Genomic DNA, 15,069 nt, shown 5'->3' on the forward strand with positions numbered 1-15,069 from the left:
GCAAGTTGAGAGAGATGCACTGAGACGGTACTGAACACACAGACTAATAAAATACTGTCTGTAAAATTATCTATGTAAACAAACCTCATCACTTGAGAAGGTAGGTGATGCGGACGTTGTGGAAGACATTTTGTCCTGTAACGCTCGCCGTACTGTTGGGGGGGAGAAGCGGTGGGGGGGAGATGTTCATGTTGCTGCGGTCTGCAGTCTGAACGTTAGATGTCGCTGAAAATTACACACTGTAGCTTTAAGAGACTGAAATCGATTTTATAGATTAACTGCAAACAGACTGATGTGTTTAGGGTTTTATTTCAATAAATTACGATTTTTGTACTTACACCAAAGTTTCCCACAACATGATGCTTCCATTACCATGTTTCATTGGAGAGATTGTGAGTTATTCTGGATGCTATTAATTGTATTTAAGGAATCTAAAAAAGGGGTTGAGTATAAACATGTGTCTCAATTTCTGATTATTCCACACAATGTTTTGTGAAATATCAATTATGTTCTTCTAAATGAAATTTTTCACATGCAAGGGGGCATCAATTTTAATGCCTATGAAATTATATATTTAAATATGTAATACAGCCATAATTGATCTAATTGAAAAAAAAAAAACAATTTAAAAATGGGGTTTAATTGATTATCTAATTTAAGAGGCTGAAATCGATTTTATAGATTAATTGCATACAGCATGTTTTTGAGGTTTTATTTCTATAAATTATGATTTTTGTACTTACACCAAATACAATAACTAAATATAAGATTTGAATATTTGAACAGATCAAAATGCTTTTTAGATACAGAAATATGGATTTAAATAAAGGGTCTGCTTAAACATTATTATTTTTAATGAAGTTAAATCGATACATTGGCAGCTAAAAGATAGCGGAATAAGTTGATTCCATTTAAAACACTTTCTTAAATGAAACATACTTTTATACTTTAGAACGTGCTACATTTTGGGATTATACAGACATAAATGAATTAGTTAATTAAATCTGTTAATTTCTTACTATTTTCTCTAATTTTCAAACCTCCAAGCTTGGATTGATCAGCACCAAATTCCCAACCAATCATGGATGTGGAAGATCAGAGAATCATGGTGAACAAAAACCTTCAGTTTGTGATTAAACCAAATTGGTCTAAATACAATCAAGAAACAATCATAAAAAACATAAAATTTGTAGTCAATTAATAATAGGTCATTGTTGACTCCTTTTATCTGACAAATTCAACAAGCAACTTCAGGGTTAAGAAGCCCAGTTTGGTGGTGGGAAGACTGAATCATAATAATTTAGCAAAACTTGGATTATATTTGAAACTCCAAAATAGTAATAAACACAGATCCTGATACAAGTAGTTAAAATAGGAACCTATCATCCTTGCTATTCTTTGCTGGATACCGAAGAAACCAACAAGAATATCAGCTTAAATATCTTTAGATCAAACATTAATGCTATAAATAAACAAAATGTTTTTAGGTTTTGACATGTTAGATAAGTAGTAGCCTATTTATAACCCATTCAAAGCAATGTTCTATGTCTCAGTGAGTATTGAGGAATCATTTTCAGGTTACACCATTCATAACAGTGCACAGGCCACCCATCTTGGTTAAAATATTTTTATTTTACCTCTTCTTTATGCACACATGCCAAGAGTTTCTTTAATATCTAAAATAGCTCCCTGTCTCCTGCCTCTCTCATGTGACCCCCTCTCTCTGCCCAGCGCCTCTCAGAGCTGTGTTGGGCGGTCAGCTGCTTGTGCTGTCTGTCCCTTTAGATCTGCAAGGGCTCACAGCAGCAGGACAGATTAGTCTGATCTCAGCATGCTGCGCCATCCCCGCTCTGACTGCGAGCGCTTTCTACTGGTTTATGCATCCTACAGTCCTAGTCGTGCGGCTTGCCATGCGGTCCCGGTGCGTGGATCTGGACAATGAATAACACCAGCTTGGCGCTGGTTGGAGCGGGCAGCTTGGAGAGCCCACCGGCGCACAGAGCTCTAACAGGCTGCGTCCTGGTGCTGCTCATCATCTGGACGCTTTTGGGCAACATGACAGTGTGCGCGGCAGTTTGTAGATACCGCCACCTGCGCGCCAAGGTGACCAACATCTTCATCGTGTCTCTGGCTCTGTCGGACCTCCTCGTCGCGCTCTTGGTGATGCCGTGGAAAGCCGCGGCCGAGGTGGCCGGCTTCTGGCCGTTCGGCGGTTTCTGTAAGACGTGGCTGGCCTGTGACATCATGTGCTCCACGGCCTCCATCCTTAACCTGTGCGTCATCAGCGTGGACCGGTACTGGGCCATCTCCAACCCGTTCTGCTACGAGCGGAGCATGAACAGGAGGGTGGCCTTCATCATGATCGGCGTGATTTGGACTGTATCTGTGGTGATCTCCTTTGTTCCGGTGCAGCTGGACTGGCATCGGGCGGAAATCAGTGACCCCGGCGGGCGGACTACGACCCCACGCGTGGAGAGCACCAACAGAAGCTGTGACTCCAGCCTGAGTCGCACTTACGCGATCTCCTCCTCCCTTATCAGCTTCTACATCCCTGTAGTGATCATGATCGTCACCTACACCCGGATCTATCGGATCGCACAGACGCAGATTCGGGTGATATCCTCCCTGGAGCGCGCGGCAGAGCACGCCCAAAGCTGCCGGACACATGTTCCAGAGCTCTTCCCACACATGTGCACAGAAATCGGAGCCAGCTCCTATCAGCCCCGCATCAGCATCCACCCTGTTACCCAGTGCCCAGATCAATCACACCGGGAGCTGAGAGTCTCCATCAGAAAGGAGACCAAAGTGCTGAAAACTCTCAGCATCATAATGGGGGTTTTCGTCTGCTGCTGGCTGCCCTTCTTCGTCCTGAACTGCGCTCTTCCATTCTGCCCCGAACCAGGGGCCCCGGGGGCCCATCGCGGCCCCTGCTGCGTCAGTGAAAAAACCTTCGATGTCTTCGTGTGGATCGGGTGGAGTAACTCCTGCTTGAATCCGGTGATTTATGCGTTTAACGCAGACTTCAGAGACGCCTTCCTTCGCCTGCTGCGCTGCCGCGGCAGAGGCTTCCTGTCGGCGGTGAGCACCGCGGTGGAGACCATGATGGCGGGCAACGAGGCCGGCCAGAAGAGGCGCGACAGCACCCTGAAGCCGAAGCTCAGCGTGTCCGTGAACACGCGTGGGAGTCAAGACAGCGGGGACACCACCATGGTGGTGTTTTATCACGGAAGGGCCACGATGGAGCAGGGGACGGACACTGAGGAAAGACTGACACAGATACCCAGATAAATCCCAAATCTATGCACATTTTGTTACATTTGAGTTACATTTAAATGGTTTTTGACTGTTAAACAAATGAATCAAAACAAATAGGTTTTATTTTTCAAATATGGCAGTCCAAAAGTTTCACACTTTGTTAAAAAGCCAAAGACATTAATCTAGTTTGTAGAATCTTTCCTAAATTAATCAAAATGGAAACAAAGACGTGGATATTTAACCATTTTATAAATTGTGAAAGTCCTATTTTGTTTTTCCAAAATTGTTATTGTTTTCAATATATTTTTTCTTAATTCATACATATTTAATCGGATAGGTTTTTTTTTATATCTTAACTTAAAGTACCAAAAATGTTCCGGGCTGATATATATGATAGTAGGTGATTATATTTGTGAGTAATCACATATTGTAAGTAAATCACTTTATTATTCTTTTCATTTTGCAGCACGGTTCAATGATGGGAAAAGAAACTCACCTCAGTCACCTGTTCGCCCTTCATACAGGTCTTTGCTGACGCGTTTAAACCTCCTGTTTAACATCATTTTTATAGCAAATGAGAGAATTCAATGACTCACTTAACCCCACGCCCCTCCACCACCAAAAAGTTCATAAAAAAAATGAAATCTTAAGAAAGAAACCCACTCTTTAGCCTTCTGGGTCCCTGGGCTGCATGGTAAAATGACCTGCAGATGAGCTTTAAAGTTATGAAGTGCATTATTTTGATATTAGATAACCTTTTTAAATATTTCCCACCAGCCTGACCAGGACACTAAAGGAAGAAGTGGGAGAATATTGATGGATAGATATTTTTTTCTTACACTATATTGAATACTGCCATCTTCTTTTCTTATAATTGAAGTATTTTTCCAGAAATTTTATCCACTAACATATTACCAAAGAATCTGAATGTTGTGGGATTTTAAAAACTGCTTTCAACAATTCAAAAAAACAAAATATCCTCTTTATAAATGTAGTGATAGTTATTGGTCTTAGCTTTTTCCTAATAACAATGATGCCGCACTAATTGTCAATATTTTAGGTTAAATGTTACCAATGATGCATTGTGACCCACATGTGCTGGGCATATACGTGACAGAAATGCACATTGATGATACTAGTGAGATCCAGGTCTACAGCCTTCTGAAACAAACCTACAAAAATGCAGTAAAAGCTAAACCTCTCACGTACACAAACCAAAAATGTCTGAAGGTGCAGTCACACAAAGTAGAATGAAGAAATTAGGTCAATGTTGATCTCTTGTCTGAGGGCATTTTGGCTCATTTCTGTGAGGTGGATTTGCCTATACGTCATGACATGCAAAGCATTGTGAGATTGCTTATAGCTCCAAAGCACAGGTGTCAAACTGGTTCCAGAAAGGGCCGTGTGGCTGCAGGTTTTATTTCCAACCAAACAATAGCACACCAGACTCCATTCATCTCATCAAGTCATCATGTTCCGATTGAACTCACTTTATGAGATAAATGGAGTCTGGTGTGCTATTGCTTGGTTGGAAAGAAAACCTGCAGCCACACAGCTCTTTCTGGAACCAGTTTGACACCTCTGCTCTAAAGCGTCAGTGAGGGACATTGATGGTTGGAGCATTGATAGGAAGCATGCAGGCTCCAATGTCTGTCTGTCTGTCTGTCTGTCTGTCTGTCTGTCTGTCTGTCTGTCTGTCTGTCTGTCTGTCTGTCTGTCTGTCTGTCTGTCTGTCTGTCTGTCTGTCTATCTATCTATCTATCTATCTATCTATCTATCTATCTATCTATCTATCTATCTATCTATCTATCTATCTATCTATCTATCTATCTAGTTAAAGTTAAATTCAATTACATTAATCCTATTCAATAGCACCAATTTAAACCATGTCCTCTCAAGGCACTTTACAGAGCCAGTGCATTCAGATTGGTTAAAAGTTTCTTTCAATTAAAACCAGTTGATTGCATCCAGTCATTGACTTGCAAGACATGCTCCACCTGAATGAGCTTATGGTAACCATTCTCACTTGCATTTTTTCATGGATTCTTCAGCAATTCCTCACACAGTGCTCAAATGGTCAATGATCTCAGAGGTATGATGTGAGAGAGAGAGAGATTAACTCACATTTTAAAATCCATTAAAGACTTGTATATTTTCACCAGTCTGCTATATCAGATGTCACTCTCATTTTAATGAATTTATTAATAAAACATTGAAAATACCCTCTTAGCATTTCTTGTCTCAGCCTTGGTTAGCTCTCAGATACCTCTGACCTCCTAACGTTACATTTTAAAGCTATAGCCTACAGTTACAATGGAATGTGGATTCTCACTGGCTCACAATGCTCTCTACCATTTTCTTCATGCACAATTTGGTCTTTGAATGTGCACATGATCAGATCAATTGTCAGCTTCTCCAAAAATGCTAAAGCAAATATGGTATTAGATTCAGGTGGGGCAGGGTTAATCTAAAACATACAGAACTGATATAATCCACCTCTTCCCTAAGGTCATAAAGGTACATCTGTGTGGGTGGCCGTGGATTAGCGGGTAAAGTGATTATCTGGGGGTTTCATTCCCAGGTCCTAAAATAGTTTTGTTTAGGGAGCAAGACTCTAAATCTCACACTGCCTCTGATACAGAGCATTGCAAAGTATTGTTATAATCTAAACATAAAAAATGTGCATATATCGGCCAGAAAGCAGCATAAACTTTGTTCCAATTTAATATAAACAGAGAAGTGTTGTTAGCCAAGTCTTTTGTGACCTCTAGCTGGTTTACCTCCAGAACGAATGTATTTATCCATCTTCCAATAACCTTTAATCATCCACCCTGCCCCTGCTAAAGTGGAAGAACTCCTCACCATGATGCTTCCACTTTGGTCACATGTTGTATATTTCAGGATGATTTATAGTATTGTTTTTTCTGCAAACCGTCTCTGTTGATCAGAGCCTATTTCTCCATGTTTGCTGCTGTGTCTCCATCGAAGCTTTCAACATCCTTTCCTGTGCTGTTGGGTATATTTTCAGAAACCCGGTTTTGTTATTACCGACCTTCCATACGTTTCAGATATCCTACCAATTCCGCATGGCATATTCAGAAGTGCACCATATTTAAAGCTTGGGATTGTACGCAAACATGTGAGGCTTTTAGAGAACAGCTGGATTCCTGCAGAGATTACATAAAACACAGGACTATGTTTAAATATTTGGTTTTATCTAGCACAGAATTCAGAATTATCCACAGAATTCAGTTATCACAGATTATATTAAAATGTGTAATCTATCCTCCATTATTAATATATACTGCTTTAATAGAATATTTGACTAAATGCAAAAAAAAATAAAAAATGCTCAAGATGTATTTATATTAGACTGAATATGCAGAGCACAATATTCAGAGATGAAAACATCAACACATTTGAAGTGCAAGGTTTGTTTTAATAATTGCTACATAGATTATTTGCATGACTGAGCGTGCTGTGCTCGCTTCTCAAGGGCCAATGTGGCGTATAGACTAGTCATCTTGCTATTGGAGAGTTGTGGGTTTGATTCCAGCTTCCACCAGTCACATGTTGATTTACCTATGGGCAAGGCACTCAATCCCAAATTGCAAACTGATCCGCAAACTGGTGTTTGAATGCATGCTCGTCTGTGTGTGATTTTGTTACTGCTGCTGTATTCTAACTTAAAGTGTGTTAAATGGTCAGTATGACCACAAACATGCTTTGAAAATAATGAAACATTTTGATGTAATTTATTCACTGGGTTTTTACCATCTGCTAATCACTAGTGAATCAAAGACTACTTCTGCCTCCCACAGAGGCAGTGCAGGTCCTTTTTTTTCTGAATCTGTAGAAATGGAATTATATAAATAACTCACATGGGCACCCATCTGTTGAGCTTAATGGTAGATGTACTGTGCACTGTGTTTATCCCCCTTCTATACCCTGAAAGAAACCAGCATGAATAATTTGTACCTTAAGGTTGTTCCTGGGAAAGATGTCCAGACCAGTGAGAACATGGAAGCTTTTACGCTGACAACACTCAAAAACACAAGCAGTGGTTCCACTGAGAGGCTGCCGCAGGAAAGTGGAGCAAAGCGGTGGAGCTTTTACAGACCGACTTCTACTTATTAATAGACATCCAGTTTACTTTAATGAGACTTCTTTGCTCTGGTTAAATGTGAAGGATTGTGCTATACATAAAATAAGAGAGGGTATTAATGGAGACTTTGGAGATAATTATTTCCTAGATGTTCTGTTTTTTTTATGGATTATTACGTAACTATAAAGTCAACAAACAAACAAAAAATCATAGCAAATATATCACAAGAATAAAGCTTAATTTACTTTTATTTACTTTATTTACCGTATTTTTCAAGTCCTCATCAGATGTTTGCAAGCATATCAACAAAATACATAACTTTAAATTTACTGCAACTTTGATGGGAATAATTATTACTATTTTTGTTCTGTTTGATACGGGAGTACAGCAGCTGAGAGTGGTCGTAACATTTTTTTTCCCTCTGCCTTCTCTAGATAACAACATAACTATCTCGTTTTCATGGTAAAACAATTAATTGTTTTCTCGAGATAACAAGATAATTTTCTCGTTATCACGAGAACACAGTTATTGATTTCTTGAGATAACGAGATAATTAACCTGTATGAGTAATGAATGAGGCTGGCCTTTTTCAGTTTCCTATTTTTTTTCCTCTCATTATCAGGTCATGCTGGATGATTGAATTGCATGGAGTACAGTAGAAACAAATATATTTTTCAATGAAAATATTTAATTTGGATTCATTTTGGGGGGTTAATGCATCTTAGACCTGTTACAGTCGTAACACTGGGGCTGTTCAGAAAAGACCTGGTGCGTGTCAGAGGCAAGGAGTCAAAGGCAATGGTCTAATTGCTTATGATTCAGGAGTGGGAGCAAATCATCAAACCAAAAATGTCTTGTTAACCTAAAGTTAAACACAGGATTATTTACAGAATTACACATAGGCGGTAATGACTTACTTATATATCCTCTCTTGCTGTTGAGGTATTGAAGGATGTTTTAACACACATCAGGAGTAAGAAAATGCTGTGTTCTAATATTCCTATGGACACATCCATGGATATTGCTTTTACCCGGTAATGGACTTGTAACCTACATCCTTCAGCTGCAAACATTAATTCTGTGTAAGAATGGTCAAAATGCCAAAGAGGATTAGTTGAGAAAGGGGTCAAATACATTTTAAAAGTGTGCAGATGTTGCATGTAGGTTACCTAGAAAAAGTATACTTACAGGAGTGATGGAGTGAATTAAGAACAGAAATATGCAATAGTAATAAAAAAATTAACAAGGAATGCCGCAAAAATATTTCTTTCAACAAAATCTTATTATTGGTACTTCATTTTATTTGTCCCTGATATAAACTCTTCTCTGCCACATCAGGAGGAGTCAGCTGAACTGGCTTGAATATATTTTCCGATATCCTCTGGGCACCTCCCTCCCGAGGTGTTGCTGGCACATCCCTCTGGGAGGAGGCCAAGAGGACACCCCAGGATTATGTCTTCTAGTTGGCCTAGGAGCCCTTTGGGTTTTCCCAGCAGAGTTGGAGGAGGAGTCTGGGGAGCAGATAATCTGGGAAATTCTGCTGAGACTTCTGCCCCCACGATCTGGTCCTGGGAAAAAACAGAAGACGAGTATGAGTACATTGTCTTTGCTGAGATGTGACTTCCTTTAATGTGTATTCAATTTCAGGTCTTAGTAATTTGTTCCAAGATATAGTCTTTTGTGAACCTGTATGTTTTCATTTGCTTATTTGATTAGCCACTAATACATCTGAACATCCCCACTTTTAGGACAACAAAGGACATTTCTATTCTATTGCATGCAAGTAGCAATAGATCACAGTTGATGACATGACTTTCACTCTGTGGAAACCTCTCATACTGAACATTAAACATGAATTCAGTGAAGTTATCATGACCTGATTGTGACTGAAATAATGAAACCTTTTACTATTTTTATTTCGCTTAATAGAGGGTACACCCAAAAGTACTTTTGGTGGATTTGCTGTAACTACAGGGATCCAGAAACAAATACAAATAGGTCAAAAGTAGTTTAAAACACTTTATTAGTTGGAGGATTAGGATTTCTACATGGTCCATCAGGGTGCCGCCGGCTGTCGGTTCTCATTCCTACTAGAGCCCGAGAGGTTTAATTATTAGTGCAAGGCATCAGAAAGCCTGCCATCCTACTTTAACAGTGTCCTTCTATCTTGCTAAAAATAGACCCGAGACAGGAGCACACTCGGAGGGGAAAAAGCAGAGTTTGTGAACCATGTATAGTGCATTCAAGTGGGAAGTGGCAGAAGCTGTCAGATTTTCATTCCCTCAAGTTGAAAAAAGTGGATGTGAGCGACAAAGAAGTACCAGAACCAAGTGTAAAGCACTTTGGAGGATATGTATAGTATATTGTTAATGAAAGAACAGTTAGCCAAGGCAAGACAAGCCAAGTTTGTGGAGCACAATTTGGTATAGGTTTAATTCAGCCAACACTAAGTAAGTTTTTAACCTTCATTCAATATTTTCCTAACCTTTGTGATCATACGTTGACTTACAAATAGTTGCATGATACCTCTGTCATGTCCCAGGGGATCTGTATAGCTTTCACCAGCACTAAGCAACTTTGAGGTGGCAGTAACCCTGCCACACAAAACAACCACACTGCCTAGCCAAAAAAAAAGTCACCACCAAAAAAAAAGGTAATTCACTCTAATACTTTGTTGGACTGCCTTTAGCTTTGATTACGGCACGCATTTGCTGTGGTATTGTTTCGATAAGCTTCTGCAATGTCAAAAGATTTATTTCCATCCAGTGTTGCATTGATTTTTCACAAAGATCTTGCATTGATGATGGTAGAGTCTGACCGCTGCGCAAAGCCCTCTCTAGCACATCCCAAAGATTCTCAATGGGGTTGAGGTCTGGACTCTGTGGTGGCCAATCCATGTGGGAAAATGATGTGTCATGCTCCCTGAACCAGTCTTTCACAATTTGAGCCCGATGAATCCTGGCATTGTCATCTTGGAATATACCTGTGCCATCAGGGAAGAAAAAGTCCATTGATGGAATAACCTGGTCATTCAGTATATTCAGGTAGTCAGTTGGCCTCATTCTTTAAGCACATACTGTTGTTGAACCTAGACCTGACCAACTGCAGCAACCCCAGATCATAATACCGCCCCCACAGGCTTGTACAGTAGGCACTAGACATGGTGGGTGCATCACTTCACCTGCCTCTCTTCTTACCCTGATTCGCCCATCACTCTGGAACAGGGTAAATCTGGACTCATCAGACCACATGACCTTCTTCCATTGCTCCACAGTCCAATCTTTATGCTCCCTAGCAAATTGAAGCCTTTTTTTCCGGTTAGCCTCACTGATTAGTGGTTTTCTTACGGCTACACAGCTGTTCAGTCCCAATCCCTTGAGTTCCTTTCGCATTGTGCGTGTGGAAATGCTCTTACTTTCAATATTAAACATAGCCCTGAGTTCTACTGTTGTTTTTATTCGATTTGACCTCACCACACGTTTAAGTGATCGCCGATCACGATCATTCAGGATTTTTTTCCAGCCACATTTCTTCCTTGAAGATGATGGGTCCCCACTATCCTTCCAGTTTTTAATAGTGCGTTGGACAGTTCTTAACCCAATTTTAGTAGTTTCTGCAATCTCTTTAGATGTTTTCTCTGCTTGATGCATGCCAATGATTTGACCCTTCTCAAACAGACTAACATCTTTTCCACGACCACGGGATTTGTCTTTCGACTTGGTTGTTTAGGAAATGAGAAGCAAGTCATTGCACCAGTTGGGGTTAAATAACTCGTTGCCAGTTGAAAGATAATCGCCCATGCAGTAATTATCCAATAGGAGGCTCGTACCTATTTGCTTAGTTGAATCCAGGTGGTGACTTTTTTTTTGGCCAGACAGTGTATATATGTGCAGACTGCTTTACAGCATATGTCATTTCCCCCTTTCCCCATTTGTTAGACGGAAGTCAATGTGACTAAATTTCCCTGATAGACTGTGGCACAATCCCAAACTGCTTTCTAAGCACTAACCCCTAAAGCTACAATGTGTAATTTTCAGTTACATATAATAGTACTACAATGACATGAACCCTCCCTCCACACTGCCTGTCCTCTCTAACAATATGGAGGCCATCATGGTACAAAATGGCTCCTGTGACCTTGCTTTACCTACATTAGATAGCAGCATTAAGCTTTTAAAAAAAGCTATTTTAAGTTAGCCTTTCAGCACAGACACAGAGCAGCTAGGGCTTCTCTCATTCCGCTCTGCCATCTGCCTCCATTCATGTCCAGTCGTTAGCCTTCAGATGCTAGTCTTGGCGTGCCGTCGTCTCTTGCTGCTCTGTCTCCCTGGGGGAAGCCACAGCCTCACTCTTCTGCTTTTAGACCTTTCTCTGCCTGGCAGACTAACTTGATCTTCTGCCATTTGAGTTTACATGTAATTATTTGTGGTTAGCCTCTACTTAACTTTGGCCAACTGTAGCCTCTTCTGGGCTATTAGCACTGTTTCCCGCCAGGCCGTTCCAAAACCTCCTCTCTGCTCCTAAGCTCTCTTCATAAACTCGCAACTGCAAACTGCCACCTTTGCCGCTGTGGTTTCTTAGCTTCAGAGAGGGTCATAGCTGGCCAGCTCTTCTTGGTTCTGGGGCTCTCTCTCCCAATGTTTTCCCACTGATTTTCCGCTACACCTACCTGAGTTCAGAAACGCTGTTTCCTCTTACCACTGTTGTCCAGGTGATTAGTCCCCCTATTTTGGGGGACTATATAATCTTTAAAACTCCCTGCATGAATTATAATAAAGCAATTTATATGTATAAATCAAGCGGAACACTATTGCGATAGCTGTACTGCTCCACTTGTGAAAGTAAAATCTGTTCGGCTCATTTTGGCATCAAGGCAATTATTCTTATAGCCACATTGCCAGACACGACACTGTAAAAAAAAAAAAAAAAACTCGATGATAACAACCTAATGAGCCTACTGGCTTAATCTGAAGCCATTCTATGAGCCTAATATCAGCTTATAACAACCATTTATTGGTATGATAACATCTGAAGCCGCTGCAGTAGTTCTGAAGGACCATTATGTCCAAGCCTCTTTTTTTCAACAATAGTTTGATAATGCTGTTTTTAAGGCTGAGGTGAAAAACACCTGACATGAGCGAGCTGTTTTTGATTTAAATTAAATTCAGTTTATTTATATAGCGCCAATTCACAACATATGTCACCTCCAGCCGCTTTACAGTTCACCAGATCATGCAGTCAAATTGATTCAAAGTTTTCTATCTAAGGAAAGCCAGTTGATTACATTGACTCAAATGCAATCTCTCAATTTCAATCAAATCAGAGTCAAAAATAGGGAAAAACCATTTTGATAAAACCTGTGGGTAAAACATCAACATCAGGACAAGGAACTTAGCTGCTGAACAGTTTCTTCTAAACTTTTGCAGTTAATTGGGCAGAATTGTGACAATTTAAAGTTTATTTTAAATGGAGACAGCATTGGTACCGGAGTTGGAGTTGATGTGCAGATTGCTTTTCTAATATCCTTTATTTTTTTCAGTAAAACATTTTTTAAAGTCATTTTAAATTTTCAGAGTTAACAGAAAAATGGGAAACTTTAGACATATTTAGACATTTGCTAATGACCAGATCCAAAATATGTCCTTGATTGTGTGTTGGCTGTTTAACATGCTGTTAAACCAAAGCTTTTAAGTGTATCAAACAGTTCTTTTGCACCTCTGTCTTCAGGGTCGGCAAAATGTACATTAAAGATGACATCGGTACTTGAATATGCCAAAAAGTTCTTTACCTGAATCAAAACAAAACTGAAGCAAAACCCAACAAACCAATTCAATTCAATTCAATTCAATCAGTTTATTTATATAGCGCCAATTCACAACACAAGTCATCTCAAGGCACTTTGCAGTTCAACCAGATCATACAGTCAAATTGAAGTCAAGTTTTCTATCTAAGGAAAACCAGTTGATTGCATTGACTCATTGACTCAAATACAATCCCTCACACTAAGCATGCTAGTAGCAACAGTGGAGAGGAAAAACTCCCTTTTAACAGGGAGAAACCTCCAGCAGAACCAGGCTCAGTGTGAGCGGCCATCTGCCGAGGCCGACTGGGGTTCAAGGAGACAGAAGCAGAGACATAAAAAGCAGTTGCAAAAGGCGGCCCCATCCAGGAAACACACAGCCAGGCCGACGAGCACAGAGCCAGCTTCCATGCCAGAGGAGGAAGAGAGCACATCCAGCCAGTCACGGTCAGAGATACAGGACTACACTGGAAAACAGGCCGATCTCCAGCATCTATAAACAAGGGTGTTGATGGAAGCAGCACAGCTGATGTTTCTTTCCAGGATGACGTCACAGCCAAACAGGAACAGACGAGGTGAAGCTACTCTAAAAAAAAGCAGAGAGAGCATAATCAGGTTCTTAAACAAATAAATAAAACAGCTGTAAACAATCCTTTAAAGTTTTTGTGATAAAGGGGCAAACTGTAGAAGCTGTTTCATCCATGTCAATTGATAATCCTTCCAGAATTTAGGGTTGACACCTATCCCACATTACACTGCAAGATTGACCTGAAGACTTACTTAAAAAAATAAAATGAATAATAAATAGCACAGGGATACAAATTCCAAGTTGCTGACGCTTTCAAACAAAATTGCTTTTTTTTTTATTGCATGGTGCTATTGTTCTGGTTGGTAGAGAAAAAGTGCTCTTTTAGACTGGCATCTTTTATATCTAATAAAGTGTTCTATTTTTGATGCTTATTACAAAGCAAAAGCCACTGCTGTTCTCACTCAGTTATGCATTTGTTTGAGTTTAGATCAAGTGATTTCTTATTTTGTTAAACCAAGCAATCCCTGCTCAATGTGTTCTTCCATCAGTCCTAAAAAGACTCTGTCCTATTTTCCCCTATGGTTGGGCAGTTAATAACATTTTCTGTATGATCAGGGCACAGTTTTTAATTGCAGGGGCATTCATTCATTATAATTAAAACCATTTAAAACAAGGAGTAAGACACTAACTTTCTCAATTCAGCCCTATTATGTGGCGGTAATGTTCTTAAAGCAGGTTTGCTGTAACACAGAGTTGCAGCTAGCACACTGAATAATCCATGCTAGTAGAAATAAAAACTTTCCGCATTAAAATAACAATCCTACAACAATGGAAAGGTAAGCTTTTAAGGTCTTGAAAAGTATGAAACCTGAAAAAAATATGAAACATCTAAAAGCTGGTGGTTTGTGCAAAGGAAAAAACAAAATAAAATTGGAAAAAAAATTGCTAAATCTTTCATCCTCTTTTTCACTTTCTAATTGCACTTTATTTGCATAATTTGCTGATCAAAATCACAATTTGCATACTTAAGGTATTGTAAGGGATATGGTATCAGTCTCATCTCTGACTCAATATTTTCACCTAAAACGTTTCCTCATTAGAGGCCAAAGGTCCAACTCAAGTCTGCCAAACCCTTCCACTGTAAGTTTAATTTGAAATAGCTATGTAGGTCAAGGTTTTCTACTTCCATAAAACAATAAGCATAAAGGTTATGGAAACGTGACTGCTTAGTCTGAGACCTAGCCAACTTATCAATCCATCATTTAACCAAGTGCATTTGGGTGCTTTATCACTTTGCTGAACACGTCGGCCACACAATCTGTGTGTTAACAGTTGCATGAAACAAACAGGTTTTTCTTCAAGTATAGTATTGACTTTCTA

General features: G+C 39.8%; 1 protein-coding gene across 1 annotated transcript; it reads left to right on the plus strand.

The window, feature by feature from the left end:
* Window positions 1-1,742: 1,742 nt before the first annotated feature.
* Window positions 1,743-4,619, plus strand: LOC119788456 (D(1) dopamine receptor-like). Its single transcript, XM_038292799.1, has one exon. It carries the CDS (start codon window positions 1,939-1,941, stop codon window positions 3,286-3,288), a length of 1,350 nt encoding a protein of 449 aa, XP_038148727.1. The 5' UTR covers window positions 1,743-1,938; the 3' UTR covers window positions 3,289-4,619.
* Window positions 4,620-15,069: the final 10,450 nt, after the last annotated feature.

Source organism: Cyprinodon tularosa, unplaced genomic scaffold, assembly GCF_016077235.1.
Source record: "Cyprinodon tularosa strain WSP-4 unplaced genomic scaffold, ASM1607723v1 ctg318, whole genome shotgun sequence".
NCBI classification, from domain to species: domain Eukaryota; kingdom Metazoa; phylum Chordata; class Actinopteri; order Cyprinodontiformes; family Cyprinodontidae; genus Cyprinodon; species Cyprinodon tularosa.

Bases quoted from the DNA above. Each gene is read 5' to 3' on its own strand.
- LOC119788456 (XM_038292799.1), top strand. From the start codon at position 1,939: ATGAATAACACCAGCTTGGCGCTGGTTGGAGCGGGCAGCTTGGAGAGC.